At 38.6% G+C, this 23,921-nt stretch overlaps 3 protein-coding genes across 4 annotated transcripts; 2 read left to right on the forward strand and 1 right to left on the reverse strand.

The window, feature by feature from the left end:
• Window positions 1-2,829: 2,829 nt before the first annotated feature.
• On the reverse strand, window positions 2,830-5,815 carry LOC133983546 (G-protein-signaling modulator 1). The gene is made up of 5 exons (XM_062422659.1): window positions 5,575-5,815; window positions 4,686-5,141; window positions 4,212-4,377; window positions 3,727-3,965; window positions 2,830-3,516 (listed from the first exon to the last, which is right to left on the reverse strand). Exons 2-5 carry the CDS (start codon window positions 5,094-5,096, stop codon window positions 3,376-3,378), a joined length of 957 nt encoding a protein of 318 aa, XP_062278643.1. The 5' UTR covers window positions 5,097-5,141; window positions 5,575-5,815; the 3' UTR covers window positions 2,830-3,375.
• A 2,041-nt stretch (window positions 5,816-7,856) lies between these two features.
• On the forward strand, window positions 7,857-18,301 carry pbx2 (pre-B-cell leukemia homeobox 2). Of its 2 annotated transcripts, none has more exons than XM_062422732.1 (8): window positions 7,857-8,217; window positions 8,855-8,928; window positions 10,128-10,372; window positions 11,688-11,878; window positions 12,322-12,457; window positions 13,234-13,282; window positions 16,570-16,664; window positions 17,477-18,301. In XM_062422732.1, exons 1-8 carry the CDS (start codon window positions 7,985-7,987, stop codon window positions 17,555-17,557), a joined length of 1,104 nt encoding a protein of 367 aa, XP_062278716.1. In that variant the 5' UTR covers window positions 7,857-7,984; the 3' UTR covers window positions 17,558-18,301. The 2 variants fall into 2 exon arrangements, with proteins under 2 accessions (XP_062278716.1, XP_062278715.1); XM_062422731.1 differs by having other exon boundaries at window positions 7,860-8,217; window positions 13,234-13,378.
• Window positions 18,302-22,086: 3,785 nt separating this feature from the next.
• On the forward strand, window positions 22,087-23,439 carry LOC133984089 (transcription factor HES-7.1-A-like). Its single transcript, XM_062423347.1, has 3 exons — window positions 22,087-22,131; window positions 22,489-22,584; window positions 22,891-23,439. The coding sequence occupies exons 1-3, from the start codon at window positions 22,087-22,089 to the stop codon at window positions 23,437-23,439; spliced, it is 690 nt and encodes a 229-aa protein (XP_062279331.1).
• Window positions 23,440-23,921: the final 482 nt, after the last annotated feature.

Below are 23,921 nucleotides of genomic sequence, written 5' to 3' on the forward strand. Positions count from 1 at the left end.
TATTTTGTAGTCTATTTTATTATATTAATTCCTGTTGAAAATGTGTGTATCAAATTAGATACAGCAGGTATAGAAGCTCATTTATCTGTACATTTCATGCATTATGTATCATCATCATACATAAAAATCTTAGTAGGTGGTGATATGAGCTTTACACTGGGCCTATAAGGGCTTTAAACAACATTGTATTCATATGTTTTTGTTTGTTTATAAACATTTTAAAAAACATGCTATGAAAAATAAACTGCAAAAACGTCCAGATGTATCAAATATGATACAAAATAAAACTCATATAGGCAAAATGTTATTTAATTAATTTTTAAATTACTTGTCAGAAGGTCTAATATTCACTCCAGTTTCAAAGAATTATACATTTTCTGGCAATTATTTAAAGATTCAGGCTTTACAGGGTTAACGTTGTCATATATAAATCTAAGGTCCTATTCCCTCTGGTGTTACAGGTCACATACTGGGTGAAGTTACTCAAGTGTCTTTGAGATATCAGTGTGGTCGAAATCTCCGCGGTGGGATTCCGTGTCTGCAGGTCTCCTACGATAGGAGTGAATGACGTCAAAGTCGCATGCTGACACTGCTGACGGTGTAGTGTAAACAGTCACAACAATAACAGCTGAAAACTCCCGAGGCGGATAGTATGGCTTTCTCTTGCATGCTATCGATCTGTTTATTATATGGATTTATATATATCTGGTTCTGAAACATCTAAATGAGGGATGTCTATTTTAGAAGACCATTTATATTATGACGGCTATATGGCCCGATGCTTTGCTATTGTGCTCTGGGGGTCCCATCTATATCTTTTTTTTTTTTTACATTTATGTATATACATTATTTATAAATATTTGTCTATTTTTTCAAAAAAATTAGTAGGCCTAAACTAAATATTTGTGTTTATTACATATGGGTTATTTGATTTCATAGTACTATTTTATAGTACTACTATTATAATTTTGTATTATTTACTTATTTATACCTATGTACACCTGTAAAATATTAAGTGGGATTCGCACACCATGTGACTGTCAGGTGACTTGGGCCATTGTGGATTTAAGATGACGACTACTTAGTTGATCTTTAGTCTGTAGAAAAGTGTTGAGCTCGAAATATCACCTGTGGTATCCTATTAAATTTACCTGCACTGGGAGCTGCAGTGTGCGGACTTTACTCTTGCTTTGACACACCAGAATAATTTCACAAGACACCATGTGAATTTTTTATTAATTTTTTTAAACATAAAAAAGTGACGTTGGGTTTAGGGGTGGATTGGAATGAAAAGTGTTTATGAGGATGATGTGGGGATGACTGTAATGATCCATATTCACTCAATAAAAAATTATTATATATAAAAATAAAAAAAAGATCTTCCCAATATTTGGTCTTTGACCGAATCAGCCTGTAATTTGACTGATATACCAGCAAACTGGTTCAGTGTAGCTTATACGCCCCAACCCTGAACACTAATGTGTGCATCTTAAAAGTGGAACCTTAGTTAGTTAGCAGGCTTGCTGCTGTTTCTTCCTGTTTGAGAGTAGTTTTCACTTCTTGTCTTTTTCTGGGTGAGGTTTGACTTTCTTGCCAGTTCCTCTTCTGACGATTTAAGCAGAAAGAAAGACATTGGTCGTCATGTCATGTGACAGAATATTAAAGAACTTGTAGACCATATTAACTTTTTGATATGTTTTTATAGGCTCCTTTAAACAAAATTAATCATTCAACAAAAGTTGATAACCTTTACAAGTAGTGTTTTTGGGGGGGTTGAGGATTAGTTGTTCTGCTACTTGACTTACAATATGAGTTCTCCTTTTAAAGTGTGGCTCAACAAGCAGTGTTGGTCAAAGTGTTGCTATCATACATATCACATCATTCTGCTTTGTTTGAGGAAGTGATACTGCGTCCTCCCCTCACCTCTAACCTTTTCTTTCACAGACAGACCAGCACTTCCTCAGACAGCTGTCCTCTGAGCTGAGTGGACTAAACACATACCAAAGAAGGTCACAGGTTTCCTGAAGGGCCCCCTCTGGCTCATGACGCAACGTGGCCCCGGATTTTGTATGTGTACAGTATGAGGGAGTAGTTGGATCATGGGTTTTAATGAGTAATGACCAGGCTCTTTGTTTAGCAGCAATTACTGTAAAAATGTGTTATTGACATTGAAGTTAACTGCTGCTGCCACGTAAGTCCTCTTATTCATGTTTATTTTCATATACCTACAGACATTAAATACTTTTTCAATAAAAATTGACTTGAAGACCGTTTTCAAATGGAGAAGTGAGAAGTTATATAACTTAAACTCTTCCTAACAGGTTATATGTTACCAATACTATACATGTTTAGTATGTTGCTGAATACTTATTTCCTGTTTGCCTTGTGACCTTCAATAAATAAATGACTAATGTAAGATAACGCTCACGCAGTGCAATAATTCTGTCAGAAATTAACACCTTTATCTTTTGTTCCCTAAATGGGACATCATAAGCTTGTCTCTTTCTGTGTGAATTTTTTGATTTATTTGCAACCGAACGCTTTTAAAAGATTAGCTTCTATCACAGCTTCGTGGGAATGTGACTTTCAGTAGCATAGGAGTGATGATTAATGATAAAAATAACAGAGCAGGTTTCACATACCCTTGTTAGCGTCACCGCCAAAATGCTTACGCACTGCTGTGTGTTTGATATGTAAATATAGAATAAAAATGAAAAAATAGACACTCTGATAATACCCTCATTAGAGTGTGTGTTAAAATCCCCTTTTTCACCTGCCAACAATTTGTGAAAAGTTAAATAATTAGATGAATAAAAAAAAGGATCAGATGCACACTGTGTTTATTTTCTGGAGGAGAGTCATCCATATACAGTCAAGCATTGTGTGGCCTTGGAGCTATTACTTCCTCACCACCACCCCCAGTCTGTTTTATGTCTACTGTACAAATAAGGGAAAACAACAGAGATCAGTACACTGCCTACTTCACATCAAGAACAGGAACACATACAAAAACCATTCAACCACTCATCGCAGACATTCAGAGAAATGCAAAACTTGGTAAGATAAGAAAGCGTATCTACCGATCCTATTTACTAGGACAGAAAAGTGGCTAACTAGCAGTAAACTTCACAATCTCATCAAGAAGACCCATTAAGTCACATTAAAGCTCTGTTGCTCAAACATTAGCGTTTTTGCTACAATCTCAACAGCTTTATCAATTCCCAACACTATCAAGAGGGATAACAGCTCTCTTATTAAAAAAAACAAGCATCATAAGGGTTGAAAAATAAATCAACCTTCTTTTAAAAGGAAATCAGATGAAAGCTACAATACTAGAATGGCTCCCACAGCAGCTCCAATGTTTTCTTAACAATCTCAGGTTTGCAGCAAGCACGGTAGTTCAGTCCTCTGCTCGTCCATGCGTCCCCCCTGGACCCTCAGCAGCAAGGAGAAGAAGTCCTCATCGTCCATGGGACCAGGAGCCCTGCTGCGCTGGTCCTCCAGTCTGCCTTGGGCCTGTGGGTGAGAAGAAGATGGGAAAGTGAAAGCCTGAAATGATGTGCATAGTGAAGTACATGACATTGAGGTTTCACAAGATGCTTTCTGCCATGACTGTGCACTTGTAAGAAACATTTTTCTAAGAAACAAACTTGTCACCATGCTGTGTGAACCCACCACATCATTGCCTTATGTGTTAATAAAACATTTCAATTTCAGATGGCTTACTTGTGTCGTGAGAATCATATTGTAAAGATCTTCTTTGGGTGCGGGAACTGGTGCCAGCTTTTCCGGCTTTTTCACAAAAGAGAGTTGCTTTATGCTTCCTCTGAAAGTTCTGGCTTTTGGCTTTGGTGGTGGAGACCTTTCGAGCTGCGCCCTCTGGTCATCCAGCCGACGGGCTTGAGTAGTGGCCACAAACTCAAAAAACTCCTCTTTCTGCAGTGAAGTCATGGAGGAAAAGATGACTGTGGAGAAATGAAAGCAGAGCTTTGATGGTCATATGGCCAGAACTTCAAGTGGTCTGTGGTCGAGGAAAGCGGTGAAAATAAGTCACACAAAACTTACTTTAGTCACAAAGAACAATACTTTAACTTTGTGTTGTTCCAGCTTGAGTTTCACCATGAGTCAGCTTCACAACGTGGAAACAAATGCAACATTTGCATCACTTTTATGATTGTGACGTATAGTATAGCCTCTCAAAGTGCTCTCACCTCTGTTGGCTGGCTTGGTGGCGTTGGGCTCAGAGTGGCACCTTCTTCTACCCATCCCACTCTCCAGCCTGAAGGAGCAGCGCTGGTCATTGAGCCTTCTCCCCTCCTGGAGGGTGCAAAGCAGCTCAAACAGTGCATCTGGGAAGTCAGGGGTTAACCGATGAGCCTGAGAAAACGTGAGTAGGTGGCAGAAAAAGAATGAGGGAGAGACAAGAGGTTTCTCTGTAAGTGGCACAAACTCTTTGTTGGCATAGCAAAAGAATTCATTCGACTCCTCCATACTCCCACATGCTCTGTGACAAAATGTTAACCTGTGAATTTTTCCACCACAAGATTGTTTTTTCATGTACAGTGACATGGTGGCTGCTTCATAAAGTCAAAAACACTTCAAACAAACACTTTGTTCAATGCATGACCTGCTAACTGAGTTACTAGAGCTGATCTAGGGAACAAGTGAAATAACAATCCACAAACCTTTTTTGTATCTTCTGGTTTGAGCTCAGAGGAATTTAAAGTATTTACATCCACATGTGCGACCGTTTTATCCTTTGTGCCACTGCATGTCGCAGGTATTTCATGAGTCTTCATCACCTTGTGTGTTTGCCCGTCACGCTCGCTCCCATCTCTGTTTTGTCCATCTTTCACATTTTCACTTTCCTCTGGTTTCCTCTCTACATTCAAAAAAACGTCTTCCTCCGTTGTGTTGGTCTGTTGCTCTTCTGAACACATTTCACTCGCTACATCTGTTTCATTCTTGTCCCCTCCAGAGTGTTCCTCTCTCTCTTTGAGAGCCGACTCCCCGCTGCTGCTCCGTACAGTGACAGCCTCAGAAATGTCTCCCTCTTCAGTGATGACGAGAGGTTCAAGCAGCCCTCCTTCAGCCATTTCAACTTTGATCTCTGTGCTGTCCACTAATCTTCCTTTCAACTCCTGACAAGAAGATATACAGAAACGGTCAAAGTTAGGTCAAAAATCTTAGGTCAAGACTTCAAGGTCTCCATTGTTCATACTTCTAAAGAAAATGACCAATCAATGCGGTGGTAACTTAAAATAAACATAGAGATGATTACGGAGCAGCTGTGTTTTTTTGCTCTTACAGACAAATGTATGCGAAACCAGTTTGGCAGGTTCTAGCATGCGGGCTACAGATGTTAAAGATGAAAATCTGACTGTAAGTCATATATTCCTGTCGACTTCATGACAACAAAGTGGTGAGATAACATGATTGGAGAAAACCTCAACTTTTTGTTGCTGACAGAGGATTTATTTTGCCAGAAGTTTCACTGTAATCCTTGCTGACAGGCGTATAAGCTTGTTATTTTTCACCATACAGTTAATGTAAATGTAGTCATTTCAATCTTACCTTGATGTTTTGAACTTTCCCTCTTTAAACCATCATCTCTTCAAGTTGAAGTAACCGGACTGAGCTCAGCATTTTCAGCTTAACACTTGTCTTGTCAATATCTTTATGAAGAAACAAAAAAAGAAGCTGCTAAGAAGAGTTTCACATGCTGACGTGACAAGCTCTCGCCCTCTCTGCTCTGCCTTGATACCTTTTCTCTCTCGTCTTCCCTCTTCCTGTTCCTCTTACCACACAGCCCACCCCTATTTACTTGGCCCATATCTGACAAGTCATACCATGATGACATATTAATGTCTAAAGCAAGACACCCAGCATGTATTTGGTTAGCCTCAGTATGGTCCCTAACAAAGTATTATGATTTGGAGATAAACTTTAAATCTGTCACAGCAGCGGTACGCAGCTGCTGCTTTAACTGCTGCTCATTTGATTATGTCAGACTCAACTGCAACATGTTGAAACAGGCGCGCAGTTCTTCTGACACTGCTGTGGTTTTGGCACACATCCTGTTGACTTGCTGCTAAAAAGAGAAGTAGACTCAGACGAGTGAGAGAGAAGCTGTTTGTGCGAGATGATCAATATTTGCATATGAGAAATTAAAAAATACCTTTTTCATAAAATCTGAATGTGTGTGCTTTAAATCGGGCTTATAGCACTTGCAGGAGAGACTACGACTGTGAGAGAGCGAGATTGTTCTTGTGTAAATCTATGTATGTGCTTTGTAAACATACATAACACAAACATACAGTCTCTCTCTTCCTCTCCTACACATTAACTAACCCCTAAACAAACACAAGCACTCTCTTCCTCTCTTACACATTGTCATCCTACACAACCCTAACCCTAACCACTATTTATCAAACATCATTTATGTGCAATACACAAATAAATTGTATATATAATTAATTAATCTCCCCCTTATCTAGTTCTTCTGTCTGTTTTTCTTTTAAATAATTGTAAATATTCTATTATATACTCTTGTGTAATGACACTTCAGAAGGTCAAAGAAGGGAAAAATTTCACAAGCAATAAAAAAGTGCGTGTGTGAGTGGGTTTTTTGGCGGGGGGATGAGGGGTGGTGTGGGGGTTGGGTAATTTTATAGTTGTGTATAGAGTGACTGTTTATTAAAGGATGCCAAAAGTCTCTCTTTCTTTCTCTCTCTCTCTTTTTCTCTCACTCATCTTTCTCTTCTTTCTGTTTTTCATTTAAATAATTGTAAATATTCTATTATATACTCCATCTGCTGTGTATGTGACAATAAAAGGTCTTGAAACTTGAGGATGACACCAGAGATCCATTTTATCATTTAGTTAGATCACATTCAGTCTTAATCTCTCTCTCTCTTTCTCCCCCTCTCTCTTTTCTTTCTCTCGCTTTCATCTAGGCTATCTCTTCTCTCTGTTTTTCTTTTAAATAAGTGTAAATATTCTATTATATACTCTTGTATGGTGTCATTTCAGGATGTGCGGGAAGCCAACATTTCACAAGCAATAAAAGGTGCGTGGGTGTGCGTGGGTGGAGGGGGGGTTGGGTAATTTTATAGTTTTTCTGAATGTGTAGTAATTGTATGTGTCTCTGTCTTATCAAAGGATACCAAAAAATCGCCTCTCTCTCTCTCTGTTCTCTCTCTTCGCTATCTCTTCTCTCTATTTGTCTTTTATATAATTGTAAATATTCTATTATATACTCATATATCGTGTGGTGTCACTTCAGGAGGACAGAGGAGTCCAAATTTCACAGGCAATAAAAGGTCTTAAATCTTGAGGATGACAACAGAGCTCCATTTTATTACTTGGTTAGATCACATTCAGTCTCTCTCTCGTATCTCTCTTCTCTCTGTCTTTTCTTTTAAATAATTGAAAAAATTCTATTATATACTCCAACTATGTGTATGAGACAATAAAAGGTCTTGAATCCTGGGGATGACACCAGAGCTACATCTCAGTCTTACTTTCTCTCTCTCTCTCTCTCTCTCTCTCTCTCTCTCTCTCTCTCTCTCTCTCTCTCTCTCTCTCTCTCTCTCTCTCTCACACTCTCACACACACACACACACACACACACACACACACACACACACACACACACACACACACACACACACACACACATTTACTTCTGCTTTCTGAAATGCTGGCAGTGCAGATGTTTTGCTTGTTATGGTAACATTTAACCTAGTGGTGCCACTCCTCTTGTTGCCATAGAAAGAAAAAAGAAGAAGAAAAAAAGCAGACTTGGGGCTATCCATCACGCGCAATGAAATGTGTTAACACATCAACATGGCCTGTACCTTTTCCTGTCAATCGCTAGGGGACTCATGCTTTGTGCAATGCCTCGGCTACCCTCGCTGTGTGGTGTTGTGTGTGTCTGTGAGCACAGTCGGGCAGCAGTCGTCGCCACTGTGCGTCGCTGAAGATGTTGCAGCAGCAGCCTCTGACGGGCAATGGGCCCTCCAATGGCCGGGGACTCGGCATGAGTGGCCACCCCGGGATGCATGCACTCACCTCGGCTCACCAACCCTCCCAGCACCGGTCCGACGGCGGAGACTCGGGCCCGGAAAACGGACACGAAACGCGCAGAGACATCGGTGACATACTGCAGCAAATAATGACCATCACCGACCAAAGTTTGGACGAGGCACAAGCAAAGTTAGTGAGATTTGTTTCTTCTCTTCTTCATTTTTAAAGTGTTTGACGCTTTTTGTCGACTCCTGACCCTCGGTGGCAAAGTTTCCTTCAACTTCATCCTATTGTTTAGATTGTTTAGCCATGAGATAACTAATTAGCTTATGATAGCTGCAGGAAACAAAGTTGCATTTGCACAAACTGGCACACATATTCAGATGTATACATTTTGTTTGGTTAATGCTTTTTTTTCTTTCCTTGCTTCCCATCTTAGAAACATGTGTATCGTTTGCAGCGGTCGCCTAAAGCCATTGTTAGCTGGCTAAGGCTAACTAGCTCATGCTACAATAGGCAGCTAACAGCTAATGTTTACATTAAACACTTTATTTAAGGCTGGACATGTTTATACAAATGCTAAACAAACTAAAATACAACCACGCTCTTATGTTTATGGCAGCAAAGACAGCTCATCAGTCAACACTTAACTTGGCTACCTCCTTAGCTCAGAGCTAGTGTTGCTCACGCTAAAGTCACTTAATTTGTGTTGTTGTTGTTTTGGTTCATTTGCATGTTGCTGCTGTTGTCAGCTGTCTCTCTGCTCACAGTCTTGCAGCTTTTTGTTATTCTAGCTACAAATAACAAATCTGTTCTTCATACACAGGAAACATGCACTGAACTGTCACCGGATGAAACCAGCATTGTTCAGCGTTTTGTGCGAAATCAAAGAAAAGACTGGTAACCTTATTTCATTTACATCATCATGCATTTAAATTTAAACTCCTGCAGATGTCTGATGTGCGCTGAGCTCCTGGTTTATTACAGAGTTATTAGATTGTGTTGACATTGTGTCATAAACAGTGTAATGATACACCACATGAACTGTTTATACTGTTGAACTTAAATCACTATACATGCGCACAATATATTTCTTTAAGAAACTCAAGAGCTTATTTCACTTAGAACATATTTTTGTTATATATTTTATGTTCTAATTGTCAATTTGTATTCATATATATTTATATGTAGTGGATTTTTTTTGGGCCAATGGCAATACCGATATTAAGAAGTATACAAATTCTGATATGTATATTTTTACAGATTAAGAATAAACTTAATTTTGATAAAATGACACCAGTGCACTGAAACACTAAACTTCCTTAGGAATTTAATGTGTATGTGTTAAACTTGAATTAGGAAAAGCATACAAGGATACATAAAATGCTGCCTATAATATCCATAATCACAGATACTGATATATTTCAGTGCATTTTATAGAAATTAAACTGTAAAATGTATAGCCTCCATTACATATATCCATTACCACATTTGGGGGGGAAGAGTGTGTTTATGAACATATTTTGTGTATATATATATATATATATATATATACCTTTATGTAAAATGCAGATAAACAGAACATAGTATTATAGCTACAAGGCAATACAATACAGTCCTGCCTTGTCATACAGTCATATTGTTACAGGCTGCTGCCCATTTCTACCTGAATGAATAAATAAAATAAATGGTTCCTGCATTGTTAAAAGGAACATTTACATAAGTTTTCACTACAATGAAATGGCGAAAGAGAGTTTTAATATGGATAACAAATAAGTATCGAGCAGAGCAGTCTCGAATTGTGATATTACACAAAACAAGGGGACGACATGCCATTCAGTTGACTTCTCCACGTTGAAAAACAGTTCATCACTGCTTCTATTGACAGACTAATAAGTGTTTGAACAACTTGAACAAAAGAACTCCATGAATCCCATCAAAACAGGAAACACGCTTAAATTCATCAGTTAAACAGGCTTTAATATAAGTGAATAAGAAATAAAGGTAATAGTCTAAGGGTTGTGCCATGACACATTTCATTTTTTTGTTGATATTTCACCCACAAAACTAATCCACACTGACATTTATCTTGTTGACAGGCCTGTCAATGAGGAACGCCCAAGAAGAGGAGCCTCAGGATCCTCAGCTGGTGCGACTGGACAACATGTTGCTGGCGGAGGGTGTGGCGGGGCCTGAGAAGGGCGGCGGGGCTGCTGCTGCTGTGTCTGCAGCCACCAGCTCAGGAGGGATGTCACCTGACAGCTCGCTCGAGCACTCCGACTACAAAAGCAAGTTGAGCCAGATTCGCAGTATCTACCACACTGAGCTGGAGAAGTATGAGCAGGTACCGTGTCGCAACAGGAGACGAGCGCTGACATTGCCTGTACACGCTTGTCTGTACTAATGCTGCTCGCCAGAAGCGTAATCCATTGGCATGTTAGGTCTAGAGTTCAGTCACATAACTTAACACTTCTCTTCTTTTGCTGCTGATCCAAACACACACCAGGCTTAGGCTTCACATTTCTGTATGAGAGGAGACTATCAAAGCAACACATACTGTAGGGATTCAAGTAAATATTATTTTCATTATCGATTAATCCGCCTGTGATTAAAGATATAGTTACAAAAAATTGTGAAAAATAATTCCTTAAAGGCCACTGTAATAAGTTCAGTTTGCTTCTTTTGTCTGACTAAAACCTAAATATTTGATTAATTGTCATAAATTACATTCAGATTCAGATTACTTAATTTATCCCAGAGGGCAATTAAGTTCCACTGTCTAACAGACCTTACAAAGCAAAAAAACAACATACAATAAAAACACATTGGGCTTGGCTAGAGACAACAGATAAGGACGGTGTACATACTGACTCACATAAGGGTCAGGCAAGTAAACTGACATTCATAGCATAAATGAATAAATAAAAACATTATAAGGTACGTTGCACACCTCCAACTTAAATGAATGACCACACCAGCCTTGTAAAAAAAGAGACATAATACATAATACACACATATGACAAAGAAAAACGGCAAATCCTCACAATGTCTGGCCTTGTTGTTAATTTTCAGTAAGTCAAATAAAAGACTACTCAACTAATTGTTGCTCTAACATATTCCAGCTTAACTAATGCTCTAATGTGTGGTGTTATTTAAAACGCCATTCAGATCTGCTTTAAAACGCAGCATTGTTGTGATACTCATCTTATTAACAAGTACTATGTTTTTTTTTTTCTGCAACACAAACTAAAACCTTTTCCAAATTGTCAGAGTGTAGCCTGTCAACTACACATAAATTACTTTAAGCAGCCCTGCTCCAGTAAAGTTGTATAGATGTAATTTGCTTTATGGATCATTTAAATGCAGAGTTTATCAGTTTATCAGTGAGCTTGAGCAAGTAGATCATTACTTACAACTGCAGTGATTTTAACAGCCAGTTTTCACAATATGTCTTAATGTGATTCTATGTAACTATTAACTATAACTATTTTCTTCTCAATAAAAATTTAAAAAAAGAAAATTATGTTCAATGAAATTCACAACAGGCCTTAATAAATCCCAGCAGTCCAACATGAAATAATCCACCTTTGCTACAGTCGTTTGCATGTTTGTCCTTTAATGTCCGTCCTTTTATCCCGACCCCCCGCCCTCCTAACCAGGCGTGCACTGAGTTCACCACCCATGTGATGAATCTACTGAGGGAGCAGTCGCGCACACGGCCCGTCACCCCGCGGGAGATTGAGCGCATGGTGACCATCATCCACCGCAAGTTCAGCTCGATCCAGACTCAGCTGAAGCAGAGCACTTGTGAAGCAGTCATGATCCTGAGGTCCCGCTTCCTCGATGCCAGGTGGGAGCATGATGTTGGATTTTTAAATATATTTTAAGGTGTTTAAAGGTGTGGTTAGCTTGGATTCTCTGAAGTCATAATGGTTTTTAAAGGTCACAGCAAAAAAATACAAAATTTCAAAATGCCCGTTTGGGAAATTTGGAGCCATGATACCTTTCCTTATTTAACAGAATCTGTTTATGTTTCAACCAAAAATCAGCAGTGAAATTAATTGCTCTGGACTAATAGATAAAAATGTCACAATATGGATCTTAGTTGTTGTAAATACATGACATATTTCCCCCATTTTATTCACATTCCTCAATAGAAGGAATAATTTCTTTTGGGGAGCATATTCTCCTAACACAGTAGCCATTAAAAACTCTATATGTGTGTGTATAGAAAGGACATGGGACCCCTTTCCACATATAGAGTAGACTCATCACCTGTTTGTGTCTCGTCAGGCGCAAGAGACGTAACTTCAGCAAGCAGGCCACCGAGGTCCTGAATGAGTATTTCTACTCCCACCTGTCCAACCCTTACCCCAGCGAAGAAGCCAAAGAGGAACTCGCCAAAAATTGTGGAATCACTGTCTCTCAGGTAATTCACTGGTTATTTGTACAAATAAGCACTGATGTAGTAGTTATGGGCTTATGTCTATTTGTTTTCTTTTGATGAACTTTAAAGGGGACATATCAGGTTTTCTATCACTTATATACTGTTAAGATCTTAGATGTCCATGTTAAACATGCTCAAACTGCTCATGCTCAAACTTGAGGTGAATATGTGTTTAAAACACACACAAAAGAAGCTCCCTGCAAGTCAAAACCCAGGGCGTCACTTAAACGTTTGCACTTCAACGACACGTCTGCAAATTTACCTCAACTTCCCGTTCAAACTGACATCTGATTGTTTATGCTTACCCACAAATAGCTGTTACTTGGTAGGCTTTGTTGCTAAGCTTGTTGCCAAGGATGTTCCACAGACTATTAATATTGTCCACTTGCATATTTCAGATTGAATTTCCGCTTAAATGTATGCTAATGTATTTGAGAAGAGCACATTTACTGTAAAGATGACACACAGAAAACAGAACCCTTCTACTACTGTACGTTTATGTTGTTTCTTGAGCTGGGGCAGCTCATGGGGAGAGGAGCGTTAATAAGACAGGAACTAAAACAGTCTGTTTCAGAACTGTAAATTATGCAAAGATATTCCAGTAGAGCCCGAGAATATAAATATAAACCCTCAAATGTGCATAATATGTTCTCTTTTAGACATACTATGTGTAATTTTTCAATAATGTGGTGCTAAAATTTGTTAATTTTGAATATTAACCCATCAGTCTTTTTTTTTTTCTTCTTTTTTTTTGGCAGGTCTCCAACTGGTTTGGCAACAAGAGAATCCGCTACAAGAAAAACATTGGCAAGTTCCAGGAGGAGGCCAACCTTTATGCCATGAAGACAGCCTTGGTCCCCCCAAGACAGGGCAACGATTCCCCGCACACTCCCAACTCGACAGGTACCAGATGGGAGAAAAGGTTACAATTTGTAACTACTCCCCTGTCACCTCCTAATAATAATAATAATAATAATAATAATTACTTTGACCGTTTTTTTTGCCTAATTTCGTCTCCGCCCCAAGACTTTCTGATCATCTTAATGTGCCTCGTCTAATTTATACCAACTTTTGTCACTTTTCAGCTGCCAGCGTGCTCAGACTGGTTTTCTTACTGCACTCTCTGTTGTAGCTTCTAGGTTTGTTCATTTAGTTTTCAGTTTGAACATTGTGTCCTGGTATGAGACACAGAGGTAGCTGTTACTGTTAACAAGGAGCAACCAACAAAGCACCACACGCCCGTGCTACGCAGGTCTTTAAAACAAACAAAACCATCCGTGCTGAAGCTAGCAGACTGCTGAATCCGACTTCAGAGGAAAACTCTTCAGTGGAGCAGACATTTTCTTTAAAAAAGTGACAGTATTGTTTTAACCATCCAGTTTATTAGCTGCTGCTTTACAATAATGTTTGTGCAGCTTGATAGTTTGACTGCTGATGCATTTCCAATTTGTGTTTTTTGGTCAACAATTACTGTAAGATTTTTAAAAGGAAGGCTTTTTACATTTCCAGAGTGTTAGTGAGGATATTAGGAAAGGGGGGGGACAGAAAGTGTAGGAAAGAGTTGCAGGTTGTAGTGTTGCCAAAAAAATAAGGAGAAAGTAAAGAAGATGCAAGATTGAAAGAAAATGTCTAGGGAAGAAAGAGAAAAACAGAAGCAGCCCAGCTGTCAAATGATGGATAGACAGGAACAAATTCAAAGCAGGAAAACTGGTAAAGAACATACACCTGTATCAGTTTGCAAAATATCCAAATGCGTATATAAATGTACACTAAAGGGCAATAACAAAAGATTGGTTATTGGTTTAATGGCACATTTGTAAAATAAAAGTCAGAGAAAAATAGTAAATAAAAAAATAAAACTCATGCGCGGGTGAGGTAAAAAACAACTATGAGCTTATCTTAAAACCTCACCTATAAGAGATAAAACACAATAACAATGCAAAGTAAAATATCAAAAAATAATATTACATACAAACTTTGCAAAATAAAGTAGGCAAAACCGCAAGAATTATAAGTTTAAAAAAAAAAATACACAAGAGTGAAGCCTGCTATAAAAGGATTTACAGACGTTTTATACACTTACATTACATAACAACTCTATTAACTATTTTCTCAAGCTGGTAAAAGGTTGTTGACCTTAGTAACTGTACCTTAACGAAATAAGGGAGACCCCAATCCAGTTTAGGATTGTTCATGGTGAGAAAAATGATGTTAACGCATACCTAAGAAGCCACAAAGAAACCACATCAAACAATCAAGGATAGTTTTTCCTTGTTAGTGTCACCAGGTGCTTTTTCATGAAGGAGAATGTTTGGAATCTGTAAATTAAACAGTACAGTCTAGACGTGCTCGGTATGAAAAGCGCCCGGACATAACTTCAGCTGTGATTTGGCGTTTATAAAGATAGAACTGACTTGACTCAACCGTCTGTTTTGATTACAGCAGGGCAGTCAGTAAACGCACCTAGTGATCAGATATCTGCAGCCGAGAGAGGAAACCCCTTTTCATAATGTAAAAATTATAGTCAGGTTGGGTCCCAGTTTAAAAAAAAAAAAAAAACTCCTTTATTTCAAAGCCCAGTGTTGACAGTTGTGTGTATAACCTGTGGCAGAGGTAACTGTCTTTGATGAAGTCACTACTGTCATTGAGGAAGAAGTTAATAATCAAAGTCAATTAGCAGTTAAAATAATGCCAATTTGGTCAAGTTCGAGTTTGTTAACTGCACAATTTCTGCATTAGTTTTTACTTCTTTTTTTACAACTCATACATAAATATACTTTTTTGCTTTAACATGCCTGCAATGTTGCTGCTAGTCACATTTTGACAGCCACATACGGCACATCTCATTTCACTACATGTTTTAGGTTATTCTCCACTCTTAACACACCTGATGCTAATAATTAACTCGTTATCAAGCCCTTGACAAGCTTCAGCTGCTTGATAACGAGCTAATAATTAGAATCAGGTGTGTTAGAGTAGAGTGGTGGAGATACCTAAAACATGCAGGGCAGAAGCTCTCCAGGAGCAGGGTTGGTGACCACTGCTCTAGAGAATAGATACAATGTAATGCGATTGCTTGAAGTGTATTAGGGCTATGACTAATGTTCATTTTCATTATCTGTCAGATAATAGAGCGAAGTGCCTATTATAATCGTCCAGACCCCCCAAATGACGTCTCCATATATCTTGTTTGGTACAACTAATTCTATGGGATCAGACTACAAGAGTTTTGGGCCGATTCACTCCCAATAATCAAAGGAGAAGTCTGGTCTGGGACTGATGTTTGACTCAGAATATCTGGTAATATTAAGGGTTTACAGTTTCAATCTTAAACCTCCAGAATTGCTTTCAGACTCATCGTGGGCCACCCTGATGATTTCAAAAATGTTTGATATTAAGGAATTAAAATCTGGATGATTACGTCACTTCTTCCAGAGTAGGACCACAATAGCCAATGAGAGAGACAAGTCGACAAGGAGACAGAAGTGAATGAGAGGTTCGTTGGGTTGGACAGCTGAGATGGAGGAAGGGCTCGTCGATATGTAGCAAGAATACAATAACGTGTCTTCCAAGATATCACAACCATACGGACAAAGAGAGGCTCTTTCCTGAATCAGTGAAGCCACGTAGCATGTTGTATCACCAATAGATGTATTACCCAAAGCCTTATTTAATACAGCGTTCATTAGTGACACATACTGGTACAAAATAAGTATGCTCAGCCAAATTAAAAATGATCATGTTGTTCTAATTTAAGCTACTGCTGTGTCCAATAAGGATTCTTACATCTCAGTTTGTCGTTATTTGATATTACTGCTAGATTTGCTGCTGTTGGCTTCATATTTCTCACAGAGAGAGACATAGATAGATAGATAGATAGATAGATAGATAGATAGATAGATAGATAGATAGATAGATAGATAGATAGATAGATAGATAGATAGATAGATAGATAGATAGATAGATAGATAGATAGATAGATAGATAGATCCCAATAGCAACTGCTACAAAAGCACTTAAAAGACACTGTTAATGTCAATAAATATGTCAAATTTTATCTAATGAGAATGCTCTTCTGGTTTGTTTGTCTTTAGGGTCTGGGTCCTTCTCTCTGTCCGGGTCAGCTGATCTGTTCCTTGGCGTTCCACCTGTGAACGGCGAGCAGTCCGCTTACCAAATGGGAGTGCAGGTAATTTATATCACTCATGAAGAAGTAAGACACACATTTAAAGGATAAGATTAATAATATTACATTTTTAAGTGCTTTTGGGAAATTCCAACATCCAAGACTTAGCAGCCGGCTGCTAAACAACACATGTTAATCTAAAACCAACCAAACTTTTCTTCTCTGTAACTAACTCTGAGATCTAACAACAGCAAGAAAGAGTTGCTGTCAGCTGCATTACTGTGAAACATAACTCTGATATAACAAAATCAGACATGTTGCTTATTGTGATGATTTTAAAGCCAGTTATCACTCATGAACTGTGACCCACAGCTGCTCAGAGACATTCAAAACATCTTACTGTTGCATATATGCTGCAACTAATGATTATTTTCATGATTTTGGGTCTACGAAATGGTGAAAAATGACAATTTACAAAGCCCTAGATGCAACCGGAAATGTTATGTTTGTCCTAACAGTCCACAACCCAAAGATATTAATTTTACTGCCACAGAAGACTTAAAGAAACCAGAAATATTCACAATTAAGAATCTGGAACCAGACTTTTAGCATTTCTTCTTTAAAAATAAAACAATAATTGATTATCAAAGTAATCGGCAAGTAATGTATTGTTGATCAGTGATACATTACAGTTCCAGTTGTGTTGAGTGGTTGCCTTCAGATTTGGTTAAGCTGCTAAAACCACAGGCAATGTGTTAAAATGTGACGCAGGTAAATAGCAGGACCGCACTCACATTCAGCCTGATGTTTTCTTCCAACACGTCTCCTCTCTGTCTGTCTTTCTTTCTTTCTGTTTCTTTCTTTCGATTCCTCAGGCTAACGGGAACTGGCAGGGTCGAAACTCGCCCCCGTCTGGCACTTCCCCTCACAGCGACCACTCGGAAAACTCTGACTGATTGGCCCGGGCCCCGTTGGCACAGAACGACAGCGACGGAAAGTTTTGACACCCGAAAAGACAGAAAGAATGATATCACACTTCCCACTTGGCTGCAGTTGTTTGTTTTTTGTATGTTGTTTGTTTGGTTTGATCATTTTAAATGTTTTTTTTTGTTCTTTTCTTACCACTCAGCATTGGTCATTATTGTGTTTGTATGAGTAGCTGGGTGCAAGGACGGTGGAGTGAAAGGGTGTATGTGGGTGTGTGTGTGTGTGCGTGTGTGCATGCAGGTGTGGTTTTATTATCGGGGGTCGTAGGGTTTGTTTTCCACTACTTTTGACATGTTACTGAGGTGTGTGTGTTTGGGAAGAGGGGTTGGGAGGAGGAGGGGGGGGGGGTGACTGCATTATCATTGTTTTTAGCACACTATATCATTATTATTATTAATAATATTATTGCTGTTTTATTAGTACTACAACTACTTTCATTTTAACAGCTCAGAAAGAGAGAATTCATTTAGTGAATGAGAGGGCAATAGAGAAAAATCCAAAGATTTTGTGTGTTTGTTTTCTCTGTTTTTGTTTGTTTGTTGGTTTTTTGTTGTTGGTTTTTTTCTAACGGGCTTTTGTGTCTGTAAAATGAATGAGGCGTGCCTGAGTCCATATTAATGGTTTGAATGAGTATATCAACAGTGCTGTCTTTTTTCTGTACAGTGAAACACCTGTATTCTCTCTACCTCTTTTACAATAAAGACTCTCTGTATTCACAACCAGCTGCTGATCTTTCAACATTTATGGAGTCAATAGGACATCATTAAAGAGCTCGAGGTTTACACTTAAGGGTGGTTTAGTCACACACACAAAAAAAAGCAAATGTATTCTCTAGGACAGGGGTGTCGAACTCATTTTAGTTCAAGAGCCACATACAACCCCATTTGATCTCAAGTGCGCCAGAAAAGTAAAACTATTGCATAATTACCTATAAATAATATAACTTTACTGTAGTAAACCATCTATTTACAAGACTCGTACTTTGCAAAGTTATCCAGTGAGACCCGTTGGTGTGCTGGTTCTGGCCTGTGGGCCTTATGATTGACACCCCTGCTCTAGTAGTATTTTCCTGTACAAATATTTCTGCTTTTATTTACCCACAGTTTTTAGACACTTTCCTCTTGTCAGCCCAATACAACATAATCTACTTCAGTGGTCTCCAACCCTGCTCCTGGAGAGCTACTGCCCTGCATGTTTTAGGTATCTCCACCACTCTACTTTAACACACCTGATTGTAATTATTAGCTCGTTATCAAGCAGCTGAAGCTCATCAAGGGTTTGATAATGAGTTAATTATAAGAATCAGGTGTGTTAAGAGTGGGGCGCTACCTAAAACATGCAGGGCAGTAGCTCTCCAGGAGCAGGGTTGGTTACCACCTTTTATATTGCGTATTGCACTTTATTGCCCTTACAGATCATCAATGTTTTAAGTCTTAAATTGTTTTTAGTTGTCTTAAATGTTCTTATGGTTCAGGGAGTGCTATCTAAATGTAGTTATATTGTTATGTGACCTTCAATATAATGACAATCAAGCTCCTCCCCCTCCTCCTCCTCCTCCTCCTACTACTACTACCACTACAATACTAGAACAATATCGTGGTTTATTTAGATAATCCACAGATTTTGTGTTTTCTGTGAAACTATGCAGAGGAAGTCCAACTTAAAAAATGAACTGAAATGATGCAGAGCAATGAGGCTGAGCTATTAACTGGGCCCAAAGACTCCAATTCACTGAGGAACAGCAGTTAATTTGCCCTGCATCAACCAAAATCAAAATTTCTAATCAAAATCTAGATTTAATCATTGTAATCTATATTGTGCTCATGTGTTGCATGTTCCTTTATTCATTGGTTTGTTTTTTAGATGTATTAGTTTATTTGATAGGAAAGGTGATCTGCAAGGGGGAAAAGGTTAATAGAAATATTTGGCTATTTCTTATCTGCTGTTCTAGGCCAGATGTTGAAAAAGCACCTTAAAGATTTACTAAAATTATATATCTTATACAAATCATATAAACAACATAATAAATGTGCACAAAGGAATAGGAGAGTACGCATCACCCAGTAAATAATGTGCACTATGACACAAATAAAGTAAGATACCAAGTTGTGTTTAAAATGACCTGCAGGGGCTCAAAAGTAATTATTAAAGTCTTTCCTGCAAGGGACTGACAGGTTAATCCAACCATGTAATGGGGACATAGCTGCGAGGGCAAACAATTCAACTTCATTCAACAACATTGTATTGGGATGAAGGAATTTAGAGACGGATGTGTACATTGCAAGATGAACTGATCCTTTAGCAAACAACATCAAACCCTGCTGAATCAACCTCTGTATGAACTGAATGTTGACTGATGTGTTTCATCACAGTACAAACATTTAATTAAGTTAACAGCTAAAAAAAAACATGTGTTTTAGTGAGCAGTACCTCCTTAATGGATAGTTTTATATAGGTTCAACTGTGTTCTCCCCCTGAAATTTAGACCACAGACCTCATAAATGATAAATAACCTCATTTTGATACTGTGAATAAAGGTGACTATGGTCCAGGCTAGTCCTGGACTAAAGACAAGATTCTGTGAATTAGACTTAATCCCTGTCCGGGAAATCGGCCAAAGAAATAGATCTAATAATAGGTAGAATAGTTCAGTAGATGATAATTTGCTAGGCTTCCCAGGTCCTGAGTCTGTAGTAGTGAATGTTATGCAGTGCCAACATAAAAGCAAACATTTATTAGTCACATGACATGATCAAGAAATGTTGCTGGATTTGCATCAGTTCAGGATGCACAGAATACAAATAGTACGAACATAGATGTGAAATGTTTTCATTGTTATGTATTCATGCATTTATTCTTTGTTTATTCAGGTAGTCTCTTTAAGATTAAGATATTAAGATATATTTTACAACATAATCAGACAAGCTCGAAATCAGCAGATATGCCAGACAGTCACAATTAACAAAAAACTTACTTACAAGAGTCATTAACACATCATATAATAAAGTTGTATATCTTAAAGGATTATCAGATAATCTAGTTTTGGGGCAGTTTGTAATTAATTTAATTACAAACTGCATAATAGCAGTACTTCATAATACCAAATAGTAATATGATTATTACAAACTGAGAAAAGAAAACAATTCAACTTTTAAAATGGTTTGAAGAAAAATAATTCATTTATAAGTTTATTTGTTTTAAATGTAATTTTCTTATAACTGGAGTATTTAAATGGAACCCAGTTTTCTGCAGTAAAATTAATAGGTTTCTCCTGTTAATTGATCTGCATCTGCAAATGACCTCTGATGGCCCCCGGGCTCCAGTTTGGGAACCTGTGAATGAAATGTTAAATCAAGAAGTTGTCACGCGCAGGTCGTTACTGTCCCTCGGCTTTCCCACGGTGGCCTGGCAGCATCAAAGACATTTCACAGGCAAATGTGGAACAACTGCGGCGCTAAAATAAAAAAGGCGCGCCAGCACGAGACAGAGGCACAAATGGCACGCGTGGTCTATTGTGACACGGAGCCGTGAATGCAAAGTGTTAACCATTGTAACCTTCACCCTGCAGACTGACTAACAAATGCAAAGGCGTCAAGTGTGAACGGTAAGGTGTTGGCACTTGCCTTCAGCTGATGTTAATGGAGAGGGAAAACAGCAGGAAAAAAAGAAAGAAAGGCGCATTGAGCTGGAAAATAACTTCTCCAACAGCAAAGTCTGAGCCACGTTCACTGAGTGATCTTGACAAATAATGAGTGAACTAATTTCTCATTTAGCACGTTTACAGGAAGATGTCACAGGTTTTGGTGCATTAGGTCTAATAAACCAGCTGATTTTTTTTTTTTTTACCACAATCAAGTGTCTTCGTTATCGCTGGAATGTCACAAGAAAACTACGAAAAAATGATGTATAACGTTGTATACAATTATTAGAAAGTGCAACAACACAACTATAAACACATATTTTTGTTGCTGATAACATCAGTGGAAACTGTTTTAAATATCTTGCAAAAGCAAAGAGATGATAGTCACCAATTTTCTACACGAAGCATAGCTGACGTCATCTTAAATAAAGCAAATCTGAACTTATATGTTTAATATTTTTGTGGCAAAATCTAAAATTCCAGTCATTTTACGCACGGCTTTTACGCACTGGTGTGCGCGATATATTTAAGTATTTTATTCTTGTATCTTATCCCGGAAACTGGTTTATTGCATGATGATGAGATCGAGGCTTGAGCTCAATAAACTGTTAGATAAATTGTAGCAAAATACATTTAATTTAATTGCCAAAAAGTGTGTGAACCAAGAGCCAGAGACAGGGGGTGGAGGGTGGCTCGGTTTGGTGACGTGGTGTCATTAGTGGTGGGCTTGTGGGAGGAGTCTGGGGGTCTGGCATAGAGGAGGTAAAAAAAGGAGCCTGAGACAAGAGCTTCATTATCTGATCTGTTGTAGACTGTAAAGGAACCTGCTAACTTACCACTGGATAAGGACATTGGAGAATGAAATTAATACAGGAAACTGAGGATGGAGCAAACGACAGAAAGGTAAAAATAATTATGATAAATAATATTAAATGTGGTATATGTTGTTTTTTTAAGATATAGACTACAGATAACAACTGCTAATATGATAGTTACACTCAGGTATTATTTTGTCTGGCTTTATTTTAGTCTGATTAGCCAAATTACAGTTTTTAGAGGCACAAATAAATGACTAATTTGTCCAACATAGAGTTAAATATCCTACGTGACACAAATATCTCAGAAAAACATTGATCTTAACATTGGAAATTAAATATTTTCCATAGGTGTAAATTACATTAAATTCAATAGCTGATTACTGTGGCCTACATTTGCTTTACAATTTACACTTTCTTGTTTTTCTCTCTATCTTTCTTCTAGTTCATAAAATCTCAAGTGGAGAAACGTCGAAGGGAGAGGATGAACTGCAGTCTGGAGCGTCTGAGGACCATGTTGCTTCAGCAGCCACAACAACTGGTAAAAATGAATCCCTTTGAGTGCACTTATAGATATTTTGAAAAGAGATCATGTGTCATTCATCTGATTGTAAAACTGTATTTATTTATTCCATGTGGCTCAGTTTCAAGTACCAAATATTGAATGATGTTGCTTTACGAGATTGGCCTACTGTGAGCAAACTATATCAATGTAAGAAATCCAGCGACCTTTGAACATCTACAAACAGTTTAATATAGGAATATGAAGACATGTTTAGCTAAACAAAACTTTAAAAGTATGTTTATGCTGAATTTTAAGAAAATGTAATTATTATGTACCATTCAGACTCCATTAACTCATACTGGTGTTTCCATGCAGGGTGGGACTCAGCGCAGAATGGAGAAAACTGAGATACTGGAGCACACAGTCCTCTTCCTACAGAACACCGTCAAAACAGAGGACAGGAGAGCTGGAGGTGGAGGTCAGAAACATTCCTTCCAAGATGGCTTCTCCACCTGCCTGCAGAAAGCCGCTCAGTTCCTGGGACCTGAGGGGAAAGGCTTGTGGCTTGGAGCAGCTCTGGATGCATCTTTCGCTGCTCGCTTTACCCACTCAGACTCTGATTCTGCAGGTGCCAGAAGCAGGACTGAAGCCCAATCCTCCAGCTCTCTGCCACACACAAAGTCCATTCTTCGGATGCTGAGGCAAAAGTCCACACACAGATTGGACACACGAGCCGCTGGTGTGAACAGTTTTGCTCATCCATACCAACTTCCAGTCCAGCACGGGTTTCCTAGAGTTCCCCAACAGCCTCAGAGACACAGCGACGCAAGCAAGCAGAGCTCGTCTCAGAGCCTCCCGGTCAGCCAGACTATGTGGAGGCCCTGGCCTTGATCACCACAAAGTGACTTCCCAAACTGAACTTTTAATGACTGTTACAAATCTTTAACATTCACTGGTGCCATCTGTGTTGTTCCTGAAAGAAAAAATGCATTGCAAGGTTTAAACAAGAGCCTCTGGTTCTCTCATAGCAATGTTGGCATTCGACCGCAACCGCAAAGCCTGTAAATAATGTAAAAATGTCATTTGTACATGTGATGTATGTGTGATAGGGTTAACTCACTACTCTAGTTTAATACTTTTGAATGAGCCTAGTCAGTGGGACAGCCGTTTATTCTGCTGACAGGCACAGGGACTCTCCCAGACTGGGACAGACGTGAGGTGAGCTGGATCATCCAGCTGTCATCCAGCCGGGACTGCTGCTGTGCTTTAAGAGCGAGTTTAGAGGTGAGTATCATGGAGCTGAAGAGTCTTGTCTCCTTCATATACTGATGCATCTGCTTGCCTGATTCAACATACTGAAGTGGATAATGATT

Source organism: Scomber scombrus, chromosome 7, assembly GCF_963691925.1.
Source record: "Scomber scombrus chromosome 7, fScoSco1.1, whole genome shotgun sequence".
NCBI classification, from domain to species: domain Eukaryota; kingdom Metazoa; phylum Chordata; class Actinopteri; order Scombriformes; family Scombridae; genus Scomber; species Scomber scombrus.